This window comes from Malaclemys terrapin, chromosome 2 (assembly GCF_027887155.1).
Source record: "Malaclemys terrapin pileata isolate rMalTer1 chromosome 2, rMalTer1.hap1, whole genome shotgun sequence".
In the NCBI taxonomy this organism is placed as follows: domain Eukaryota; kingdom Metazoa; phylum Chordata; order Testudines; family Emydidae; genus Malaclemys; species Malaclemys terrapin.
Window position 1 is genome coordinate 207,173,679 of NC_071506.1, and position 26,616 is coordinate 207,200,294.

Below are 26,616 nucleotides of genomic sequence, written 5' to 3' on the forward strand. Positions count from 1 at the left end.
TTTTATGTACAGCCAGCTAAGTCTTCAAATAATGATATGTAAGGTTGGCCTTTGTTAGCCCTGCCCTCTCCTGAAGGGGTGCTCTGAAAATTTCAATAACATTTTGATATTTGGTTTTAAAAACTCATACTAAGGAGCAGAAAATAGATAAATTTCAAATGTTGCAAAACAGAAAACTTCGAAATTTAATTTTTTTTCATGAATTCATATCCCTGTTTTTTGTCCAACTCTAGGGTAGTATATTTATACTTCATTTTAAAAATGTGGAAATTGGCAGGAACCACAAAATCCTGCCGTAGTTAGTTTATAGCCAACTCTGAGAATTGCTCTCTCTGAGTGCATGTTTTTTAAACAAATATTTAGAGGCACATCCTTCCCATGGTACACAAGTTGAGTAGCTGGATAGTACATAATGAAGTTTTAGGCATAGTTTCCTACGCAACCCCTGGATGGAGAAATGGTCAGTGAAGGGACCTACCAGCTCGGTTGCAACTTTTCCCTTGACTTGCCCTTACACCTAACAGTGACTTTCTCAGCATTGTGTAGGAAAACCCCACAAAGAAGGATTCCAGCACACAGGAGTTTGTACCTTCTGGAAAGGGGTTAGGCATTCAGCCCTACCAACATCCACAAACTGTGGAATCAAGGGAGTTCCACTGCTGTCCCTCCATTTGTCACTTTTTGAGGTAGAGAGCTGAGTGGGTGTCACTGTGAATGTATTCATGGATGCATATGGTTTATTAAAGTGCATAAATTAAACCTCAGCTATGAAGAAAAAGACAACTGAGGAACTGTCTAATTTGAGTGAGGCAACAGAAGGAAATATTTCAATGTTATTAAATCCCAGATTGATTTGCCTTTAGAATTAGAATTCTGTGCTCCATGGCAAACCTGTGATTGTGCTGTTAATACCATGGACAAAAGAAATCTTGAAAAATATCACAGATTTTTTTTTAGAAAACTGAATGCTTATTTTCTACTGTATGATTTTATCTGCCAGTATTTAGAACAGCATTTCATGCTGAAAAAAGTGAAATTTGTGTGTCCCCTGACTGCCCCTGGATCCCCCACCCCTGATTGCCCCCTGTCACCCCATCCATCCCTCCCTCCCTGTCCCCTGACTGCCCCCGGACCCTCTGCCCCTGATTTCCCCCCCCCCCCGTCGCCTCATCCAACCTCTCCTCTCATTCCTGACTGCCCACCCCCAGGATCCCTGCCCCATCCAACTGCCCCCAAACCCCTGCCCCTGACTGCCCCCTGCAACCCCATCCAACCCCCCTCCTTCCTGACTGCCCCCTGGGAATCCCTGCCCCCCCAATCCCCTTGTTCCCTGCCCTCTGACTGCCCTGACCACTATCCACACCCCTACCCCCTGACCACCACCCTGAACATAGGCACCAACTCTGTGGGTGCTCCGGGGCTGGAGCACCCATGGGGAAAAATTGGTGGGTGCTCTGCACCCAACGGCAGCCAAGCTCCCCACCCCGCCCCAGCTCACCTCAACTCCGCCTCTGCCTCCTCCCCTGAGCGCACCCGTCCCTGCTTCTCCTCCCAGTGCTTGCCACCACAAAACAGCTGTTTCTCAGCATAACAAGCTCTGGGAGGGAGTGGGGGGAGTGGGTTCGTGGCGCACTCAGGGGAGGAAGCGGGGCGGGGATTTGGGGAGGGAGTCCAATAGGGGCAGGGAGGGGGTGGAGTTGGGGTGGGGACTTTGGGGAAGGGGTTGGAATAGGGGCAGGGTAGGGGTGGAGTGGGGGCGGGGCGGGGGTCGAGCGCCCACTGGCACCAGGAGAAGTTGGCGCCTGTGACCCCAAACTCCCCTGCCCTCTATCCAACCCCCTCTGCTCCCTGCCCCCTTACCTCACTGGCTGGACCACCGGCAGCATTTCTAGTGTAGACATGGCCTGACTCTTGATTTGTATTTCTTTGTTCATTTTGTTAGTGTGTGTATTGCCAGAGCGCAGTTTAAACTTTTGTTACTCCCTTATTTGACTTAGGTCACTTAACCTTTCTCCTTACATCCATTCTCTTTGTCACTTTATCGCATTTGATTTTATTCCATTCTTTGTTTCAGACTTTGCTCTGCCAGTGGATGCCTTTATTTTCCCTGCTATTTCTGGTGTCTAATCTAATTACAGAACTAGCTTTTCGCCACATTTATGTATATTTTCGCTATGGTTCCAAATTGTATCTTCTCTGTTTGAAAACAAAGTGAGGGACCAGAATTTTCAAACTTGGGTGCCTGAAGTTAGACTCCTAAATCCGTATTTCAGGCACCCAAATAAGTGTCTTGATTTTTCAATGGTGCTGAGCACTCCCATTTACTTAATCAGGAGAGTGAAAAAACTAGTATTACCCCTGTTACTGACACTTTTTTCAGCGTCTAGTCCATCTTAATTTTATTCGGTGATGAACATTTCAGAAAACGTTTTTCTTTGAACATTTTACAAAAATGTTTTCATTTACTCAAATGATTTTTAAAAAGTGAGCATATTAAATGAGTGAGAACTGATGAGTATCCAGTTTGAGATTGTTGTAAGGTTATCTATTAAATATTAAGTAACATTTATTAACATGTTAGTAATATATCTCCAATGCACATTTTTCCCTTTGTAATACTGTTTAAAATGTTTTAACTTTTGTTGGTTTTTACTAAATTTCCCAGTGTAGGCCTCTCAAGTTATTAGGGCAATGCCTTAAGTGCAAAGAACTGGGATTGGGAATTATCTGTTCCGAAATTTTGACGGCATTTATTTTGTCTTTTCACTGTGTACTGTGCAGGCACACACCTATGTGAAGAAGTTTCTGTGCTTACACAGTGTATAAGGCTATGTGTTCACTGCAGAGTTAACTCTAGTTGTTTAAACTCAAGGTAGTCTAGATTGCGTGAGAGGGTATGTCTCTACTGCAGTGCAAGCCAGAGCTCAGACTTATGCTCAAACCCTAATCCCCCTTCGGTCTACACACAAATATCTCAGACTCTGGCTCAGACTCAGGGTCCTAGGACCTTGCAAGAGTGGAGGGTCTAAGCCCCCAAGTCAATGCGGGACCCAGGGTTTGAGCTACACAAAGTGATTATTAGCTGAGGAATTGTGCTAACCTGATCAGTAGGTTATATTTTCTGATGGGCCAGCCAACTCGAGTTAAAAGCACTACTACACTCAAGTTGACTGTTTGTGTGTGTGTGGAATGGACGTCAGTTAGGGGCAACACTCGAATTATAAAAAAAAATCCTAATAGTTGCCCAGTGGATTTTGAAGAGAACAGTATCTGACTAGCCAGTCAGTTGTCTATTGACCTATTTGCACACTCTTAAAATGTATTTATATAAAATATATATAATTATTTTAAAAGAAATTATCCATTCATTGGTTTGTCCTCTGCATTTCTTGCATTGGGTTATTATATGTAAGCACTCAGTATTCACTGTAGATAGAGCCCAGTACTCTATGGAACAGGACACCAAGCAAGGTAAATAGTCTTAACATGAACATTTAAAACAGAACATGAAACAATAAAGGGAATTGTTGGTTTATATTCCACTAAAGTCATTACATTATTGTTTTAAAAAGCAGCAGCTTGGCATTCTTATATCTATAAATCAGCAGAAAAGGAAGTAGTTAGTTGAGGATGCAAAAGAAGGTTAATCTAATAAGGAATAATAATCCAAAACAGTATGTAGATATGAAATTGGGGGAGCTATAGTAGAAGAACACCTTGTTCATGTTTTTACTCCTGCAGCTCTACTGCTGTGCCCCTTTATATAACTAAATTTGAAAGTGTTAATGTATGTGGTTTTATATATATGCTAGAGTTGCTAACACCTCGTTTATATTGTGCCAGGCCATGCTTGATTCTTTGTCGGATCTCCCTGAGTGGTATGGTATAAAGGAAATGCAAGCAAACTGGATAGGTGATTGTGTTGGATGTTATCTTGACTTCGTGTTAAAGGTGAGTCAGAAATTTGACCATCCCTTTCTTTGTGTGGATTATGCAAAATGACTGAAATGCATAATGGGATTTTTCTTAATATCTAGAAGATTTTTGAAAATTAAGGATACTATTACATATATATAACACTTTGCATTATTTTTATTCTTACTGCACTATAACATTCAAAGCTCACTGAAAATTTCCTGCAGAAAAATTGTGGCAGACCTTAGTATTTTTGTAAGTGAACTTTTACTTAATAACCCAAATCTGTGGCTGATCAAAATTCCCAATTCTAACCCAAAACAAATTAAGATGCGAGATTACTTAAATATATCCGATTTAGTGGGAAGGTAATGTCATGAGGCTACATTTAATCACTGGACGGAGTAAAAAACAGATATGTAGGGTTAAGATAAAACAAAGGAGGACAGGTATGTTGAGCTGTGTTTCAGAGTGTTCTCATAATGATCATATCAGCTTCATGAGTCACATTTAAAAGCTCCAGTTCTTCATTGTACTGGAATTTATTCATCGGAGAAAAGCAGTAAAATTTTAGTAGCTTCTCATTAGTATAAAAAGCAAGAAACTGAAATCCTCCACCAAAATTTGGTGTGTGAGTTCAGCAGTTTGGAACCCTGTAGCTGTTCAGTTCTGTCTGTGTCTCCTAGGGTCCACAAAGTCCACTGACGAGTGCTGAGAAGTTATACAGATCTAACTTAGTAGTTCTTTCATCTCCAACCATTCCCAAGAAAAGCCAGCTGCATCAAGTATAAGTATTTTTGCTACTGTGGTTATTAGCTCTTGGGACAAAAATCACATGAAACTATTATTAGTTCTTAGTAGGACAAAATACTACTGGCTTTTCTTTAGCAGTTGAGTCTTTAAAACTATTTTTGGTTAAATGCTTTGGGTACAGAAGCTTTCTTTGCTCAATATTTGTTTTCCTTCCTAACATTGAGTCCTGCCAACATGCATGACCACAGAAACTTTTTAAAGCAACAGGGGTTGTTGAGGATGCACACATATAGCTCTCAAACCCATAGATATCAGTGTAGAGCAACAGGGTTAAGAGATGTTTGTTTGTTTTTCTTTTCCTCCACTGGCAATGGAAGAACTCCCCTCTTGGGAAATCTATGCTAAATTGAGCCTCTTTATATTGATAGTACTATTTATTGTAAGTAGTAAGTAGTTACGTTTAATGCAAACTAGAAAACTAGACACTGAGGAACCTAAAGAAAAGTGCTGGATAAAAGAGGTAGGTAGATAAGGAGAACTTAAGAAAAGTACAGGTACACTTTGCCCTGTGCTCTGTCCACAGAACAAAGAGAATATTTGACATCCTTTTGGAAAGATGCAAAAGTGAAATGACTCTGGATGATGATCAAGTGAGAGATTTGCAAAGGTACCAATGGTGTTAGGCACCTGGCTCCCAATCACTTTCAGTGAGAGTTAGGTGCCTAATTGCTTTGGCCTAACATTTCATAAATGACTAATGACTTTAGGTGTTTTAATTTCTGGGAGCCCAAATTGAAATACTTTAAAGGGGCTCTGCACATCTGAAAAACCAGCCACCTTAGTTAGAGGCTTCTGTAAATGTATGCCTCGATGTGCACTGAAAATCTCCTCTGAGGGCTCCATGTGCTAAAGCATTTAACGGGACCAAAATTCTGTAGCAATTCTGCAGTAGCTTAATTTAAATTTAAAAAATAGATTTTTAATTAATAAAATATGAAAATAAATATTAGTGTACAGTGTCCCTAGTGTTAGTCATATATTACACTTAATTTATTTCATATTGTGCCATCTTTTCCAGTTTTCATTATGTGTTGTAAGTACAAAAATCTGCAGCATTTAACTTCATTGTAGAAATGTCAGTGAGTTGGCTGGAGATGGAAACAGTTTAAAATTCTGTTTAGATTTCAGATTCAGCACCTCACTTAGATGAATAATGGGGCAATTTCTGTCAGAACTATTGTCGCAGGATGCCTGCAAACTCAGAAAAACAAGATTATTTCCACTACCACTAGGGCCACAGCCATAATTTTTTTTAAATGAAAGTTTAGATTCTGGATCACAAATCTGTGGCAAGGGATAGATTTTCATGGTAAATTCTGTAGTCACAGAATACAGCAGTCCCTGAATAATGCTTACTGTGCATAAAGTCATTAGTCATTTACTTATAATACATCAAAGTGATTTGCAAACATTAACTGTGATATTCTCACAATGGGTCTGATACAGTGCTTGTTGTAGTGAATGGAAAGGCTCCCATTGACTTGTGTAGCATTGGATAAGGCTAAATACCCAAAGAGGTTCTTAAGTATGATTATCCCTGTTTTATAGATGGGGAAATAGAGGCAAGAAGATTCTCTTTTCCAGAGCCACAGAGAGAGATGATGTCTGAGTCAGGATTAGAGCTCTGGAGAGTTAGCTTCTGCCTGTGATATTGGAAGTTATCCTTGTGTATCTGATGGATTAATTGGGCCTTTAATGTGAATAGGAAGGAAGGTGTGGTATTGTATTAAGTTAGATGGACTATATAGGCCAAAGGTGTTAACATAACCCCAGTCCCTGTCCAACAATAAACAGTGTTAAACAAGGTCCTGGGTTTGGTACACAGAGACTTTGGCCAGCTTAATACCACAGCAACCATTAAAAATCCTTGTAACCTTTTATTAAAGATACAGAAAAGAAGGAAAAATAGCTAAAGCATTTGAAATCTGGAGTATTATGTAAGGCTTTCATTTTAACAATATCCCTTATTCCCTTTAGCTAGAGAGAGTTTTTAAAAGGAAAAAAACCCTTGTTTGACAATGTCTTAGGTGGTGTTAATAACTATCCTTTTGGGTAAAAGAGAAGTTAGTTGTGATGGGCTGGAGTTGTTGCTTCTGCTGCTGCTACTGTTAAAGTCCACCCTTTCATCCCAAGTGGTGTTTGGGAATCAGCTGGAACCAGTAGAGGTGGCGATGTTATCTGGGTCCCTTTCTCTAGTCCAATCTGGTCAGGACATCTCAGGATTAGGGTAATGAAGGCCCCGGGGTCCCAAGAGATCGTGGGGATGGAAGCCATGAAGGTGAAGTTTGCTTCAGTAGCCACCATTTCTGTTATTTCATATTGTCAGTTCTTTCTCTATTTTCTTTCCCCCCAAAGTCTGTTTCTTTTAGCAAAGAGTGATTGATGGAATAGCCCAACCCCACATCATTTTGCACACCATTAGGCCTAATATCTGATGCAGCAGTTTTGGTGCACTAACTTCCAGCTCCATGTCATATGCTTTTAACAAACATAATTTGAACAGTCCTTGGATTATATCAATATGTGTGTGACTTTCTGTTTGGAATAATTTAGTCCATCTGTCTGTTTCTCTTGCACCTATTTATAACATTCTTTATTGAAAACAATTTGACGTACTTTCCATGTTATATTCCTAAGCAAGCAAAAGTTATAGACCAGTTGTCACAGCAGAAGGAAATATAAAAAATGGAATTTTAATGGAGAAAATTAGCAATAAAACTGCCCTGGAATACTTTCTGCTCTTTATCAGGTTAATGGCAAAGAAACAGGAGAGAAGCTAGCTGCCTATACCTATACACCTGAAGCCATTTATGGAGCTTCCCACTTATATGTTTTACCTGATCATAGACTACTGCATGGAAATAGTAGTCTGAAGGAAGTGTTGCAGAGTGAGTTCATCCCAGGCAAAGGTGAGTTTTTATTTTTATTTTATTCTGGAATTGTGATAGTTTTAGAGACTAAAGTTTAAAAAAAAAAGGGGGGGGGAGGGGGAGCATGAGCATAAAAATTCCTGTTGAGGAGGAACAATTCCTTTTGATTCTTTGTACACATCAAGTAGTATCACTTTACCTCATCCTGACTTCAAGGATGGTGGGATGACAATAGCTGGAATGGTTGATAAACCTTTAAAGAAGTCAATTGGTTGCATGAAAGTAGTGGGCCAGATTCCTGTTTCTGTTCTGGGCCCTTTCTACCATGAATGGTAGAAAGGTCCAGATTCTGGTTGTAGTTGCCCAGTGGAAAATTGTCCTGGTGGAGTGTTGCCTCCTCATTGGCATAAAACTGGCAGAGTCAGCCACAAATATCTCCCCATTCTGCCCTACCCCATCCCCGGGGTGTCGGGGGCATGTGGGAAAAGATGGGAGTGTGAAGGGAGCGTGGCTAAGATATGCTTTGTCACATTGATCCTCAGCTGGCATAATGTCCCAATGGTGTAAGTTAGAGCAGCCCCATGGCTGGCCTTGACTTCTTCTGGAGCTGGCATAGACTGTCCTCCAGGTAAGAGAGTTGTAACTGACTTCCTAAGAGACACCGCACTCACCTGGGCTAAGTAGAGGTATGGCCTGTTATTTTGTTACATTTGGAAACTCACAACGATAAGAGTAACAGGATGCCTTAAAGCAGATTAAGTACAAAATATACATATTTTATTTCTACTTCATTCTGCTAATACTTATATTTTTATTAAGTTGAAAAAATATTAACTACCTTATGCACACGTGTTTATAATATAAGGTCAAATCCTCTGCTTTGCTCCTCTCATGCTCAGTGGAACAGATAAGGAAACCATCAGAGAACCAGTTGTATCTCCCTGACTCTCTTCCCAATGTCTGGCCTGGGCATAGATTTAGGGCTACTCTAAATTGCCACAGCTCACAATAGTCCCTAAGGGGCCATCTGCCTGCTGTGGGTAGTTGGAGCACAGCGCATTTCAGCTACTCTTCCCCACCTGTCACATGCTCGCTGCACTGAGAGCTGTAGGGAGGGTGATATAGGAACTGGCTATGCCAGGTTTACAGCTGTTGGAGACTTGCCCACATGGGGGATATCCCCAACAGAAAAGATGAGCCTGATTCCATCCCCTTTGCAGCACTGTGCATAGGGACAGAGCTGACCAGAGAATCTTGCTCAGTGTCTTTAATATCATAACTGCATACTACTTTTTCCACCTCATTCAGTGACAGAATACATGGCTCAGAGAATGAGGCAGCTGTTCAAGAATTATTTTTATCTTTGCTGCTCAATGTGTGGCCCACTGCCTCATTAACTTCATACTCTCCAACTTCTGCAGGGAATGAGGAAATAATCCTACAGGGGAAAAAAAAAAGTGAACATGTAATTAAAGACAGTGTCATAATGTAAATGCGCAGGGAGCAGAGTTAAGTACTTCCTGACTTGAATGGTTCATTTTTACAACCTTGATATTTTTCATATGGAATCAGAAGAAACTGGGGCCGGAAGGTATTGGTTATCCCGAGCCTCTTCCATGGGAGCCAGGAGAAACTGGAGCTGGCATATCAGAGGGATTCTGTTGTATGATTAAAAACCACTATGCCTGTGAGAAATGCATGTTAAGCTCTTATAACTCAGCTAAATCAAAACAGATTTTCATTGGCCCAGAGAAAGGCACAGCTGCGTCCTAGGGATTACATCCTTGCCAACTTTTATATTCCTATGCCAGATGACTGGAGCGCAAAAGCTGTGCAGTAAAGATCACGTGTTATTTTTGATAATGGCAAAAGTGTATTTTTTACACACTTCCTACACAAAAATAGTCGAACCATTGTTGCTTCAAGTTGCCTATAGGAATTCACCCTCCTGTGAGACCAAATCTAGAAAATTTCAGCCAGAATGATGAAAGTTTGAGAAAGTTATAAGCAATTGAAAAGAACCTTTAAAATGGAAACAGTTACACACCTTGTGACACACCCTTGGGGTACAATCTGGACTGTGGGACCGCTGTATCCCATTAATTCTCCTCCCTGGGCTGTCTTACAATGTGCTAGTGACAAGCAGCAAAACCCCTCCAGGTGCTGTGCTCACTCAGTCAACAACATACAGGGACACACCAAGCTAAGTTGTATGAATGCTCTGTAAGCCGCTCATGAATTATACAGAGAGAGTCCCCAGCCAATTTCCCCAGACTTGCACCCCAGAAATGTACCGTTTTATACAGCTCAAGACCTCCTCTTGAACAGTGCAAGCTCATCAATTAGTTCACCACTTTGTCAAAGGAAAGTGGACATGCACCAGCCTTTGTGACGTGGGGGGCTACGTAACCCCCATTCGGTACATGCCCTCTCTGAGGAGTCTCTGGGACAGTGGATTCTTATTGATGGGCCATCAACACATATCTGGCTGGTCCTGGTGTAAATCTATCGTATCAGTTGTTCTTTGTTGTCACTGAAAAGCTAATTGTGGGCTTTTTCTACTTACCCCATATTTCAGTAACAAACACATAGCAATACTTCATCACTTCACATACAATGATAGTACATACAATCCAATAGGATAGTAATGTTCAGCGGATTGAGACTTTTTAAATGATACCTCACAAGGCATACTGTGTACAAAACATATCCTAATCATATCACAGTTGTCAATATGTGGGTTCCAGGATGCTATTTTAAGGTAGAGTGCCACACACCTCTACTATAGTATAGCTATGCACTCGTGCCATTTACTTATATATTTGTGTATATGTGTACATAGAGGAACTGGAGTAACATCCTGGCCCCATTAAAGTCAAAGGGATGTCGCAGTGCTTCAAGCCACGTGCCGATCCCTGGGCCTACTGGTAAACGACAAAAATCAACGTTAGTGCCGGTGCAAAGGATAGAGTTCATCGGAGCAGTCCTCGATTAGACCTGCTCCAGAGCATTCCTGCCGCTGGAAAGGTTCCACGTGTTGGCGAACCTCATTGTGAAAGTCTTCGCGTTCCCTCTGACTACAACCAGGGTCTGTCAGTGCCTGCTGGGTCACGTGGCAGTGTGCACTTACGTGGTCTGCCATGCCAGGCTCAGGATGCAGCCCCTGCAACAATGGCTGGGGATGATCTATTCCCAGTTCCGAGACCCCCCTGGAAAAAATCGTTACCCTTCCTCAGGCGTTTCTTACCTCGTTGTGATGGTGGACTGACCTCAGGACAGTCCTGGAGGAGATTCCGTTCGACAACCCCCTTCACTCCATCGAGTTGGTGTTGGATGCCTCGGACCTGGGCTGTAGTGTGCATCTCGGCGACCTCCAGACATGGGGATGTGGTCCCTGGAGGAGGCGAAGTTGCACATAAACATCAAAGAGCTCCAAGCAGTCTAGCTGGTGTGCAGAGTCTTCCTGCCCCACCTGTTGGGCAAGGTGGTATGAGTCCTGATGGACAACACAGCCTCGATGGTCTACATCAACAAGCAAGGGAGAGCACGCTTGTCAGGCCTATGTCAAGAGACACTCTGTCTATGACATTTCTGCATCAGCCACGAAATCCACCTGGAAGCTTGTCACCTTCCTGGTGTCAAGAATATGCTGGCGGATTTCTCCTCTCACCACAAGTGGTCGCTCCACCCGGAGGTAGCCTACATGATCTTCCAGAGGTGGGGAGCTCCCCAAGTGGACCTGTTCGCCACTAGACAGAACAGGAAGTGCCATCCGTTCTGCTCTTGGCAAGGTCTGAGCAGGGGATCCTCTCCGATGTCTTCCTCCTGTCATGGTCATGATGTACGTGTTCCCTCCAATTCCACTCATCAGCCGGGTCCTGGCAAAGATCAAGAGAGACCAAGTGCAGGTTTTCGTGATCACCCCAGCGCGGCCTCGCCAGCATTGGTTCGGCACACTCATGAACTTGTTAGCGGCCCCTCTCTGGCCCCTGCCCAACCGACCAGACCTGCTGTCACGGGAGCACGGTTGGCTCCTACACCCCAACCTCGAGTCCCTCCACCTCTTGGTGTGGATGCTGTGTGGCTGAACCCAGAGGAGTGGGCCTGTTCCGAAGGAGTCCAACAGGTCCTTCTGGAGAGTAGGAAACCCTCAACTAGACTGACTTAGCTGGCCAAATAGACGAGGTTTTCCCGCTGGGGGTCCGAATGTGGCATCTCTCCCTCACATTCTTCCATACCGGCTGTCCTGGACTACCTGCTCCATTTGAGGAACCAGGGCCTGGCGCACTCTTCCATTAGAGCAGTGGTTATCAAACTTTCGTATTGGTGACCCCTTTCACACAGCAAACCTATGAGTATGACCCCCCCCCTTATAAATTAAAAACACTTTAAAAAAATTTAACACTGTTATAAATGCTGGAGGTGAAGCAGGATATGGGGTGGAGGCTGACAGCTTGCGACCCCCCCATGTAATAACCTCGTGACCCCCTGTAGGCTTTAAAGTTTTACACTATTTTGTTTTTGAGTGCAGTTATGTAACCAAAAAAATCTGCATTTGTAAGTTACACTTTCATAATAAAGAGATTGCACTTCAGTACTTGTCTAAGGTGAATTAAAAAATACTATTTTTTTGGTTCATCATTTTTACAGTGCATATATTTGTAATCATAGAATATCAGGGTTGGAAGGCACCTCAAGAGGTCATCTAGTCTAACACCCTGCTCAAAGCAGGACCAATCTGCAGACAGATTTTTGCCCCAGATCCCTAAATGGTCCCCTCAAGGATTGAACTCACAACCCTGGGTTTAGCAAGCCAATGCTCAAACCACTGAGCTATCCATCTCCCCCATTAGCAAAAATAATAATATAAAGTGAACACTGTGCACTTTGTATTCTGTGTTGTAATTGAAATTAATATTGAAAATGTAGAAAAACATTCAAAAATATTTAATAAATTTCAATTGGTATTCTATTGTTATAAGTGCAATTAATCGTGATTTTTTTTTTAATTAATAGCATGAGTTAACTGCGATTAATTGACAGCCCTAGAATTTACTATTTTAAAGGGGCATTGTCAGCCAAAATAATGCTTTGGTCTGAAATTGTTGTACCAGCTATTGTTTCAAGTAATTTCTAAAATGAGTAACCCTGAAAGAAATTGGAGAACAATAATGGTTCACTTGGTTTACTTTGTACATTTATCAGTTCTTTGCACATTGTCTGTTCCTCGGTTTCTACTATATAGTGAGTTAGTGTCTCTTATTTGTGGGGATCTTTCACATGCCATCAGGGAACAGAAAAACAGCTTTTTAAATCACAAAATTTGGCAGTGGGACTTACAGAAGCTTTTAACAGCTTTAAATTCATATTTTGAAATTGACTAGATTCTAAATTGAGTCTCTCCCTTTAAACAAAGAAAGTACTTTGATTCAGTGGGTTACCGCATAAGAAATTAGGATGCAAAGCACAGAAATTTTCATATTAATAAGTGAGATTCTTAGCACTGTTGGTGTCATATTTTAATTATTGTGATCTTTACATGTATTTGCAGACTGTCTTACGTCAGTGACAGCAGTGAACTTACTTACCAAACAGGAGGTTCCTATAGTCATCTCTGCAAAATCAGCTTTTGAGAACTATATTGATACTAAAATAGGTAAGTGACATTTAAAATACAAGAGTAACATTGAAGTTTTTCAGTTACCATTTTGGAGCACCAGAACTGCTGCTGTAAACCTTTGAAGATAATGGCTGTCTTAGGGCCTTTAGAGGCAATATTCTTCTTAATTAAGGGGAAAGGAAAGGAAAGGTAGCTACGCAGAATTTGTTACAGGTCTGAATACAAAGAGACAGGGTAATATATTGTAATGAAAGAGAAAAATATTATAAAAAATTAATAAAATTAAAAGCTGACTGTAGTGAAACCCCAAGGTTGAAGACCTCCACATTTTCTCTTAAGAATTATAATACGAGACATGTGAATATGAGTGTGTCTCTTTCTCACACATACCAAAACAGAACAGCATCAATGCTTGACGTAAAAAATATTTGCCAAAGATCAAACTCATAGCAGTATAGTTTTGCTATGCCTACACACAATAGAACTCCCCAAACAAGATAACTTAAAAATTGCCTTACTTCAATAAATGATTCAAACGATCAATCCAAATTTGGCTTTATCTATTTGTATTTGTTTGATATCAATAAAATAATACAGAATGTACAATAATTGTGTGTGTTCATGGTCAATGATCTCAAAGCTGGGAACCTGAATGTACCATCCCCAGGACTCTCAGCCCTGTCTTGCCTTGCTACTTCTCCTAGACTCTCTTCTGCTTCTTTCTTTGCACCTAGCTGCTTTTACGTCCTGGGGAATATTAGCCTATGTATGCTACCCTACAGGGCAGGACCAGGCTGGGTAGCAAATGTGGAATATTAGCCCAAATGTGATTTAGGTCTGATTGAACAAAAAATCAATAATAAAATACAGAGTTCCTCTTGGTGGGTTCTTGTTTAATCAGTTTTTAAGTTCATTATGTTCTCATAAGCTGCTGAATTTTCTTAGAAATTCTTTATTAACAGTTATTAGAAAAAATGGATTGAATAAATCAAGTGATGTGACTAGCCTACTAGCTGTGATATTATGAGTTTCACAGCATGGGTTGGAACTCGTTAGCCCAATCATATAATAGACTGTATTATTATGCCCAGTTTAGAATCAGTAAAATGTAGGTGAGTGATGTGAACTGTTAAAGTGAAGATTTTTTAGGTTGTTTCTACCTTCATCTTATTTGTCTTATTTTCCTTCACAAATTTTTTTTTTAGATAGTTTTAAAGAGCTGTAAAAGCTTAACACATGTTAGGAAGATGCATATGAACAGGTGTGGGGGAGGACATTGAGGAGGGAAGACAGAAGGGAACAAAACAAAGTGTGTTTTAGATCTTTTCAATTTCTTTTAGAGATTAAAAAAAAAAAAAAACCAACAACCTAACTTGGCTTAGTCCAAAAAAGTGTTTTTTAAAATCTTAAAGATTCCATGTATTGTCTTTCTCCTGTATCTTCCCTGTCTTTCTCACTCAGTCAATCAATGCCTTCCTTTTCGGTGTCCCTCTCTCAGCCTTTGCAAAGCCAGCCAGGGTTACAAAGCCTTGTAACTTTTTAAAGGTATTCATCTTCTTCAAGATGTTAAACAAACTTAACTGTTTTATTAGGAAGAGTTCAGATTTTCAAAGAGTCTCCAAATTTGCACATTCAGAATTTTAGCACATACTTGTTTGTGTATGTATTGAGTAGCTTTGTACACACAAATTGCTTCAAACATACATTTTTGAATGAATAGGTTATCTTGAAATTTTCTTTAGATAAAGAAAGTCAAGCTCCTGGCTGTTAATCTGGAACTTTTGATAAGAACTAAATTCAATTAAAAAATAATTTTAAAATATTGTATGAGTATTGATAGGATATTTTACTGCATCTTTATTAGTTTGGGTGTGGTATACCATCAGTATTAATATGACTTCCATGTGTCATATTCTTTATTGACTCCTAGTGATGATTTGATATAATACAGTTCCTTTCAACATTTTTGTCACGTACTTCCACATTAATCAACAAGGAGTAAATAACTAATACGCCATTGTATTTTTGGGAGCCAAAGAATATCAAAACAATTTCTGGAATAGGAGAGGCCAAATAATTGAGGTTCCCTAATATTACTTTTCATGACAGGCCTTTATTTTGTTCACTGGTGTGTACTTTGGTCTTATGTATGCTGGATACCTCCCAGATCTTCCCAGGAAATGCTGGATGCCAACTGTTGAGTTTTGATATAGGACAGTGGCATCATCATCTTCTCTAAAGAAAAATAGACTAAACTGTGGGAGCTGCTTTTCTCTATTTGTGCAGCATATGGTAAAACCACCTGTGGTGGATTGCAGGGGGTTCTTTGACTTAGTAAGATACCGATATACCATGCTTTAATAGGGGTTTAAGAATGGCAATAGGGAGCTTCTGCTGTGGAGTTGCATAGTGATTCCACATTTTGGTTTCTTTTTTGTTTGTTCTTTTGTTTTGCATTAGTTATCTGCTTATGTATTTTCACATATCGACACAGTTGAAATATTTAACATAATGGGCAGTTCCGTGGCTGAGTAAAGGTGTATGTTATTTTTTAATTCAAGTTTGTATTACGATAATTCTAAGGTGGTTGGTTTTTTTAGATCATTTTTTGAGAGCCTCTAGATCTATAATATCAACAGTTGTTTCCAAAAATAGGAAGGAAAAAAGCTAACCTGACATTTGGGTTGGTCAATATATCTGCTGTTCTGGCTGATGGAGGCCAACCTAGTAATTCAGACTTATTTAAAAAAATAGAACAATTGACCCCCCCAAAATGAAAACAAACTAACATAGAAGGATATACATCACTATGTTATATAGTATGTCAAACAACATATAATTAATATTTTAATTTAAATATGTATACTAAAAATGGGGATTTCTTAGCTAACGACCAGAATGCAGTCCTTGTAGGTGAAACACAACAGCTGCTGAACAGATTGCAGCTGTCAGGCGGTAACATTGTGAACAAGGGTTATTTTAAAATAATACATCACTTTTTGATATTGATAAGTTGCAGCAATAAAAAGAATTCTGTGTGGGTTAGAAAAGACTTGTATTCAAAACGTGTGAATGTCCCAGGTAATAAGGCACAGTGGGAAAAGGTGTCATCGGTGGCCTTAACTATTCTGACAGAATGGCTTATTCTGGCAATAGTAAGAAATGCTTTCTCTAGCTTTATTCTGAATGGAAGGTTGACATTACTTTGAATTGGAATTACTGGAGATGACTTTCTGATAGCAAAGGATGAGATTTTAAAAAGAAGGGGCAGCAGTGTTGAAGGACATTGTCAAGTTAAGTCATTTTCTTTTTTAAAAAAACCTTACCTTTGTTTTTTATAACACCTTCAGTTATTTTAAAACAACTTACTATGTATTTATGCTACTTGCTTAGCTTTTGCATTTCTCTCAATTTGGTAAATGAAAACAGATTAGTCAATTTCAGTTTTATTTTTAGTCAATTTCAGACCCAATCATTTTCAGGTTCTCCTGAGTTAGCACAGTAATAATGATTTTTGGGTTGTAAACACTATAAGAGAATGTTTTGTTTAGAAAGGTTGTCACTGAAATTTCACAAGCTTGTTTTTATCAATTTTGTGAAATTTTGGCAAAATTTTACTTACCAATATCTTTTTAAAGCCGTTGGAAAGAAGTAAGTAAGTGCCAATAGATGAAAATATTTTCCTCAAAAAAATGATGAGGAGCAGCCATGTTAGCCAATTATGGAACTGACTTTTTTCCCCTTCCATGGCTAGGAATTCCTAGTACTAATCCAGAAGATGCTGCTGTTGCTCAGAATCTGGGTCTCTCTTTCTCTGAAGTCATTGAAACACTACCAGATGGTTTGGAGACCCTTGTCAACTCTGGAGAGGTTGGTGCACTTGTACTGCGTTTCTTTCTAAAGTACAGTGATAGTGCATACTAAAACCCACTACCTGGAAAATGCCAAATATTTTGTTTTCGAGGCTTAGTCTTCAAAATTTAACATACCTGAAAGACGAAAAATGCTATAATAGTCTAAATTTTACAGTAGAGAAGGAATAATAAATTCCATCATGAAAATGGCTTGATGTTTTTTCCTGTTCTTCATTTACACATTTGTTCTTCTTTCAGGTTAAATGTTAATATATTAGTCCCCTTGGTTGTATTCACTGGAAATGTTATTACAGGCCATTTGATAGCTTCATGGCTGTGTAAGGATGTAACCCTAAACTAACACTGAAGAGTTCTTGAGGGTCTGCACATATTAATCTGAGGAAGGGGGGATTGTTGTTCAATAGGAGACAGGTTTTGTGTCTGTCTAACTTGGGAGGGATATTGAATGTTTAAAATATATGAAGAAGTGAAGTATAAAACCACCCAGAATGAATATGTGAGGGAAGGTCTGATTTACCACCCATACTCTTGCAATGTCTGCCTTGGAGTACTAATATACCGGATGCCTTGCAGTAAGGAGAGTCCACCTTAACTGCAGATATCTGGCCAACAGAGGCCAGGAGTGCTAAACAGGCCCTTCCTCAGCAATGACCCATTCAGCCCATCAAGGGAGTGACCCTGATAGGCTTTCAAGGGTGACCAGAAGGTTGGTGATTGACATGTGGAAGCCTGGAAGGTGGATGGGTGTAAACCAGGAGAAAAAAATGGGGAACCTCAAAAATGCTTGGAACCTCTGTCCCATCAGAGTTTGAATGTTGGGTTTGTGTACTATGCATATGAAAAACAACATAATGGGGCTACTACAGCATTGTCAATAGTAGCATATATCAAATGTCTGTCTTTCTTTTTATCAGTTCACAGGCATGACTAGGCAGGAAGCTTTAAAAGCCCTAACTCAGCAGGCCAAAAATAAAGGAGTAGGTGGAAACCTAACAAGTGACAAGTTAAGAGATTGGTTAATATCTCGACAGCGGTACTGGGGAACACCTATTCCCATAATCCACTGCCAGACCTGTGGCACAGTCCCTGTGCCTTATGAGGACTTACCTGTGGAGTTGCCCAATATAACCACCTTTACAGGAAAGGGAGCCTCCCCTCTAGAAACTGTCCCAGAGTGGATAAACTGTTCATGTCCAAGGTGAGCAAATGTTATATACTGTCCACTTGCTATAATTCTTCTTGCCATAATATGGCCTCTTACTGTTTCTTAATACAAGCTCTTTTTCTTGATAAATACCTAGTGGAGGAAAAGCTCAGTGTTTTTAAGTTAGAGGAAAGAAAATGAGAAAAATAAAATAGTTCTTTCTCCAGTTCTTTATACTACTGCTTACTTCATCTATTGCAAGATTTTTTTTCCTCTTTCAACAGCAGAGTTAAAGCAAAGGTTGTAGTGTATATTGAGTTGTTTTATTTACTTTTGTTAAGGAAACTAACATATTGATCAATTAATTAATAAGTCCAACAACAGAGATAAGATGGTGCTACTGCAGTAGAATCTTTTATAAAGATTTACATGCCTGGTGCATTTTACACGGCAGCAAATAATTCAAGTTGAAGGAGTTAATAGGTGTATGATTCAGATTTTGATCATACAGTTTGTTTACCAGCTCTTTAAGAAGAAGCATGTAGTTCAGATTTAGAAAGATACAAATTCATTAGAGAAAAGATGTCTCCAGAGCTGGTTGAGTGTTGGGTACATTGGAGTTTGTGCTCACCTTCTGCAGGTGGAGGGAAGAGAACCCGAGGAATCCCTGATAGAAACCCTTTCCTTTCCAGGCATATAGTGAAACCCTGCTGTCAGCAGAGCTGGCCCAGCGAGCAAGGCATTGTCAGGCTGCCATGCAGGAGAACCAGGGACATAAAGTGACCTTAAGGCTCTCACTCTTCATAACACAGAAACTGTAAATCTGTTACTTTGGAAGGTTAGCGTATTAGCGTGATTCTCATTTGTAATTAAGCGGCTTACACAGGGCAGTTCTGTGGCTCACTGGAAACGTGTTTGACTTGATGATGATATACATTTTAAGTAAAGGAAAGACATACATCTGCATATTTCTGCAAAGAAAATGTCATTTCAGGTAGGCTTTTTTAAACACTGCACAGTAACTTGTTAAGGAGTACGGGTATTTCAAGGCAGTCTGACTAAATGAATTGTAATATTGAAGTAATGCTCTCAGCAATGTCTTCTAGTCTGAAATCCTTGACTCCTACTGAAATCTTTGTTGCCCGCACTCCAGGCTTCCCACTGACAACATATAAATGTTGAAATGCCTTTGTTGTGAAGAGGGAACACTAGTTCTGATCTCCTCTAGACTATATACTCCATCTACATGCAGTATTTAATAGCTGGGATTAGGTGGATTAACAGGATGAATAGAGATGGGAAGCTGAGGTGACTGTGGTTGTGGACATACAGATGTGGAGTTCTGAAGCTGTAACCAGTCATGAGTGGAAGGATGTGCATAATGACTTCACAGTAGTTAAAAATCATTCAGTGAATAGGCAAATGTCTGCCGTCTGCATGGCTAGCTATAGGCTATCAGTAGCCGGAGTATAGTGGCTTGCATGCTGTCACTATGTTAAAAACATAAGAAGGTCAAACTGGGTCAGACCAATGGTCTATCTAGCCCAGTATCCTGTCTTCTGATAGTCAAATGCTTCAGAGGAATGAATAGAACAGGGTAAACTTACCAAGTGATCCATCTCCTGTCATCCAGTCCCAGCTTCTGTACACCAGAGGTTTAGGGACACCCAGAGCATGGGGTTGTGTCCCTGACCATCTTGGCTAATAACCATTGGGTGACCTGTCCATGAATTTACCTAGTTATTGAGCCATAGCCAGCTAGGATGCAGGGAATTGCATAACTGCTATGTTAAGTATCCCAGAAGTTGATAGGCTGAGACAATTCTGTTATAGTATAATACAATATTTATTTATTTTGTAATAAACATATTATCCTAGTCTCTGAGCACATGTACAGTATTTAATATAATTAATTCTTTAAACTAAAAAGTCAACTAGAAACAAGATGCCTCCACTGCAGTTATCCAGCTACAAGTAAAAGCTTGTTAAGAGATGGGCCTTGCACATAGATCAGACTGTAGAGAAAATAAGTAGTGGTACTTCCCTAAGCTATGCCTGCAATCCAAGCTCATCTACTATGTTGCCAGAATGAGGCACCACTCAGGGTGAATTATGCAGATATTAATGTAATTGCCTCTCTCCTGTCTTATTTGTTTTGCTCAGTTAAGACACTGAATTATCATTGGTTTCAGAATTAGCATCCTATTGAGATGAATGTTTCAGACTGTTTGCAAACTCAGGCAGATGTGACTGTATTAACTCACATTTGGTTCACATTTTGAAGGTTAACTCCACAGTTGTAAAGGCTAGAGACTTTCTTTAATGGAAGTTTAGATTCTGGAGCATGAGATAGCAGTTACCAAGTAAAAATTCTGGGCTGCTAACCTGACATCACAGCAGTCCAACCCCCTGCCTTGCACCATGCATTTCAGGGTAGCAAACTTGGTTTAAGTCATCTGAGAAAGGAAAGGAAAGGCTTTCCACTAATCACACTCAGACATAAGTCCTCTGATACTTACCACTAAATACATGCATCTCACATGCCTCAGACGACTGGAAATTCTGTAGCAAATACGCAGAGAGAGAGGTGGTGTCTTAGGTAGCCAGGACCCAAGTCATATAAAGGCTTTATAGACCAAAGACTCACCACACCCAGCAGTGACTAGGAAGCCAATGTTGCTGTTGAAGAGCTTGTTTAATATGCTCTCTATGGTTTACTAGCTGAAGCTTCCAAGCACAGTAACAGATTAGAGTTACGATTTTGTAGGTGTTAAACAGCCAGTTGACATTCTTTGTGTAATATATAGTGCACATAGGTTTGCAGCAGGTTGCAAAATTTCATTTGTATTATAAATTTATCATTATTTTAGCAGATATACGTACTTAAATACTGAGTAGTTGCAATAAATGCAAACCTAGTTTTAAAAAAGTTTCCTCCTGGTGTTTGTTTCCATGAGCAAACTATTTCTATTCATGGGGGAAGGAAAAACTATTCCAGCTTTTAACTTCTCATTTTGAATCTGTTTTAGTCTTTACCTTCAATATAATACCTAGCAAATATTGATTTGTTCTAGCAGTAATCATGAATTAAAATATTACAATGACTGGGAAAGATTTGATCCTTCTCAGTGAAAACTGGAATTAAACTAAATTTGTTTTTCCTGCAAATAAGTGGAATCCCAACTAATCAGGAAAAACAGACCATTTTATAAAACCAGAACCAGTGAAATGCAGCCTACCCTACTCTTTCTACTGGAAGTGGTCATAAATGATAGTACCGGAAGAATGTACTGGTTTTTGAGTATCTTTCTATCCTTCTATTTAATGGCAAAATACTTTTTCCTTTCTCTTGGGCTTTCATAGCATTTGTTTTATTAACTTCAAGATGTGAAAAAAATCAGCATGTGATTTTTTATTTTTCATCTAGGAGTGCTGAAAATTTTTCTATTCCCCAGGTGCAAAGGACCTGCAAAGAGGGAAACAGACACCATGGATACATTTGTTGATTCATCTTGGTATTACCTGAGATACACTGATCCTCATAACTCTGATAGGTAAGGCATCCAGGCAGCTTGCAGGCAGGCCCATGGTCATATGGGTGTTCATGTAACCTGGACCTGTTTTACATAGCAGGAGTAGAAAGAAAAGAAAAAACAAGCAGCCAGATACTCTGGTAGTTCTACTGTCTGCTGGGTGCAGCAGGATGGGAGGTTGTCTGGGAACCCCTTTATGAGTTCCTGATTCTCTGCATGCTGATTGGCCCTACTCAAGTTAGAGTAGCCTTGGGAACTGTTCTGTACTATGGAATAAGGCTATAACTCCCCTATGGGACATGAAAGGGCTGAGACTACACACTCACCTGGTGATCCACAGCTTTTACTCCTTAAGCTGATTACTTCTTCTCCAGCAGTAGACCAAGTCTCTTATGTGTGTGGATGTCAGGTGCTTTTCCGTCAACTAAGGCAGAAGCAGCCTGTGTAACTTCTGTAATGTGGACAAAGTCTTTAATTTTCTCTTTGTTGTTGCTGGTGTGCTTACATTCTGCCACTATCTAAGAATATAGCTAACTGGCTTCTTCTGGGATTTATAGCAACGCATCCAGCTGGCAAGAGCTGACGGAGAAGGAAAGAAGTGAGAAATCAAGCAATTTCCCCCAGAGACCAAAATTAAGAAAACCACCAATCTATGCTAGCCAGAGTCATGCTAATTTAGGTCCAGAGCTAAAATAAAGTATCATCATAGTGGCCTATTGCCATCTTACTATTTCAGTTAAATACAGTATTACAAAAGGAAACTCTAGATATGCTATGCATTTGTGACCATAAAATAGGGCAGTGTGAGAGATAGACAAAGTTATTTATCTGTTTACTTACTCCATCTTCTATCGTACTAGCAAAGCTGATTGTGCCCTGGAGGTTGTGTCAAATGCAGCATTAAAGCAGGCTGAACAAAGGCTGACTCAACAGTCCAAAATGTATTTTCTATACACTGTCCAGATTAGATTGCTGTCTGCAGTTGCTGGACAGACAGCCTATGATTACTGTCTCTTGAATATTTTATGAGCCGTTCTGTAGGCAAAAGGCTAGCCATAAATTAGATAAGAAGTATCACTGTTTGGGTTACTAAGTCTTCACACAGATATATAGGGAAAGTGTCTGATAGAATGGCTTCAGTGTGTCCAGCGAATTGTACTATGTGATGATCCTATGATAGGCAAACCCGGCTGTTGGAATCTGTCTTGTTTTAGATGCCAAGGTTTCTGATTTAGAATCTGACCTCCATTGGGTGGGAGAGAGAGACATTTTTGTTGAAAATTCTTGTCTACTTTATTTAAAAAAAAAAAAAAAAGATCCTGGTCAGTGGGTCTTTTTTTAAGACAAACTCAATCATTAAAACTATTTACATGTTTGTTTTGGTTAGCTGCTTTTTATCTGACATGAGATATTAAGACATCCACTTGCTTCTCTTGGTGGGGGAGGAAAAGGAGTTGATGAAGAGTTTTGGTTATAAAGACTTGGGGGATATGGAGAGGATTCCATTTATTGGTCCTACTTGTCTTTCTGCTACAGGTGGTGCTTGTGCCCTGAGCACAGTCTGGGTGTGTATTGATATACCATTAAGTAACATCTTTGGAATAAATTAATTAAATTATAGAAATAACATATTTTAAATAGAACTGGACCCAAAACAACATTCTGTACAGGATTCATTGCTCAAACTAAGCTCAAACTACACATGAACTTTTACTGGTTTAGTTAAACAAGTGCAAACCCCTGTGTAGACACACTCATTTCTCATCAGCTTAAACATGTTCTTAATGGACGTGAATTACATCGAAATAAGCTTGATTTCTACTGAAATAAGAGTGCCCACATAACATTTTGCACAGGTTTAACTAAATCAGTTAAAATCATACCTTTAGACCAGGTCTATGCTATACAAAGTTTTATCAGCATAGCTGTGTCAGTCAGAGGTGTGAAAAAAAATACCACCCTAGCCAATGTAGCTATGATGTGACAAAAACCCCAGTGTAGATGCAGCTGTGCCAACAGTAGAGTGTTTCTGTCAGCAGAGCGAATATCATTCCAGGAGGTGGTGTTACTATGCCAACAGAAAACCTCCTTCTGTTGGCATCTGCTACATCTACACCAGGGGGCTATGCTGATATAACTGTACACCCAACACATTTGTAGTTTAGATAAGGCCCCAGTTAAACAACATATAGACAAGCCCTTATTTTTATGGGTCAAACTCCAAACACCAAATCTGGACACAATGAACTTAAGAAAAGCTCAGATCTGCATTTTGAAACTTTATGTACAACAGTGTTGAGATTTGGATTTGTGACTAGTTATAGATAGGTATATCTCCATAATCTATTATATCTCTTAGAACTGGAAGGGACCCTGAAAGGTCATTGAGTCCAGCCCCCTGCCTTCACTAGCAGAACCAAGTACTGATTTTGCCCCAGATCCCTAAGTGGCCCCCTCAAGGATTGAACTCAAACCCTGGGTTTAGCAGGCCAATGCTCAAACCACTGAGCTATCCCTCCCTCTACATTATGGACATGTGAAGTCCTGATCAAGGGTTTTATTCCAGGCTCATCTCTAATTAAGGAAGCATAACTAATGTATAACAAAATAAAATCACAGTTCTGATACAAGCTGAGGTAGTCCAATAGGTACATTTACTAAAGAGTGGGGCTATAAAACATGCCTTGAGGAGACATAGTTACTTGAAGTGGTGTAAACCAAAACAGTATCTTTAAAGTTTGTTTATGATGCCCCAAATGAATATTCCGAATATGCTTTTTAAACACTATAATAAATGTCATGCTGCCCTCTAATGGTGGCAACACAAACCTTCAATTTTAAATAAATAAATGAAATCATTCCAATATTTTTAAAATTGGTTTATTGTTGTATATTTTGGAGAATAATATATAGCCATATATATATATTTTATATATTTTCCCCCACAAAATATCAATTTGTAACCACAAAAGGCTAGAACAGATAACCACAACCCAGTTATGAAAGTTCCATAGAAATCAGGCAAATATTTCCATAGCATTTTTTTAGTTTTTAGGGGGTACATGTGAACTGATAGCCATACATCTAAGATATTATGTGTAAATTATATTCCAGTGGATCTTTCTCTATAGCTTTTAAAAATTCTCACACAGATTTTTGTAATTTAACCAAGTCAAACATTGCTTTTTAAAAATAAGGAATTAAGTCATTAGCAAAATTAATAGAATGTAGTTTAAGATGCACATGCAGCTCACTGTGAACATCTATTTCCAGACAAGTCTTATTGGAGGTGTTCCAGTAAAGCTGTTTTTTCCTTTTGCTTTATACTTAATGTATGCTTTCTGTTGCTTTGTGTTTTAGGCCTTTTAATAAAGCCTTGGCCGACTACTGGATGCCTGTGGATTTGTACATTGGGGGAAAGGAGCATGCAGTTATGCATTTATACTATGCTAGATTCTTGAGCCATTTTTGCTATGATCAAAAGATGACCAAACACAAGTAAGTATTATTTGATTTTTTATGAAAAATAATTCAAGCATCAGTCTCAGACTGCATCTGGCATCCACAGGCATGAATGAAATTTTATAGAGCTAGAAGAAGCAGACGTACCAATATTATTTTCAATGGTATATTTTTCATTTCATTCTCTGAGCCTGAATTTTCTTCCTCGTCAAGTTTAGCTAAATGATCAGTTTCTTACAGTCTGTATTGCATTTGTTGTTTGTGTACATATGTCTTGTGAATATTTACTGGCTCAGGGCACAAGTAGTAAAATTTTACCTTAGGCCCTCATCCTGCAGAGAATTACACACGTTTAACTTTATGCACTGTGAGTAGAGCCATTAATTTGACCATGCTTAACTTTATGCACCGTGAGTAGTCTCATTAATTTAAATGTAACTATTAATTGTGGAGAGTTAAGCACTTGCATAAGTCTTAGGATTGGGGCTAAATGTATAAAATAGATCCTGATAATGTAGTATTCTGCCTAAATCCTTTGGAAATGTTTTTTTTTAAAATCAAAGCAACTATTTTTACCTGATAGCAATTTTAAATTGTATTTCCTTTAACCAGCAGATGGAGTCATCCCAGCATTGTTCCTAGGGTGAAACCCTTTTGAGCAACAGAAGAAATTCAGTACTGATTTGCTATTTGTTTCTAAGCATTGCCTTCTCCCCCAGATCTTTTCACAGGCTGAGCATTTCTGATTTTGGGCATGTCTCCATCCTTCTGTACTCTCCCACTTGAATCAAATATGTTTCCTTTTTTTCTTTTTCCCCGTATATGGTAAAGTATTTTGTACTGCATCTTTGAACCTCTCTCCCTGTAAACAGAAATTGGAAATGCACATTCCTACATTTAACTTTTATCAACATGGCATCTGACCTGAACTAACGCTGTGTCATGAAAAGACAAGCGTTCCCTGAAAAATTACCTCCAGTTGGGACATTTACCCAGTTTTTGATGCTCTGATTATTTAGTTAACGTTCCCATATTTGGTAAAATATGGTAGTTATTTAAATTCAAGAGAAAGGCATATGTATTGGGGGAGAAAATTAATTGTTTTATTTTTCACCTTTTTGTCATTTTTTTAACTGTTTTAATTAATGGTCTGGGAGGGCTTGCTCTCCTGAAATAAGGAGCAAAGACTCAATTTATGAACTCTCATCTTATGATTACCTTGGAAAACAATTATTTTAGGATTGGATCACTTCTTTTTTAAGATGTTCTCTTGTTCTTATGATCCAGTTGCAGTTTTTGCATCTTTAAGTGCCTTTAATTTATTGTAGGCAATGTAAGCAATTGAGTTTGTCAGGTAGGTTATGAAGTACCATTTGGAAGGTGC

General features: G+C 39.4%; 1 protein-coding gene across 2 annotated transcripts in view; it reads left to right on the forward strand.

The window, feature by feature from the left end:
* The window catches only part of LARS2 (leucyl-tRNA synthetase 2, mitochondrial), a 117,402-nt gene that overhangs the window by 54,436 nt on the left and 36,350 nt on the right, over positions 1–26,616 (forward strand). For both annotated transcript variants that reach the window (XM_054019628.1, XM_054019629.1), the window contains 7 exons: positions 3,844–3,951; positions 7,478–7,637; positions 13,150–13,254; positions 16,973–17,088; positions 18,008–18,291; positions 21,693–21,791; positions 25,131–25,268. In XM_054019628.1, coding sequence (XP_053875603.1) covers positions 3,844–3,951; positions 7,478–7,637; positions 13,150–13,254; positions 16,973–17,088; positions 18,008–18,291; positions 21,693–21,791; positions 25,131–25,268 — 1,010 coding nt within the window. The remainder of the gene's footprint in view (positions 1–3,843; positions 3,952–7,477; positions 7,638–13,149; positions 13,255–16,972; positions 17,089–18,007; positions 18,292–21,692; positions 21,792–25,130; positions 25,269–26,616) is intronic.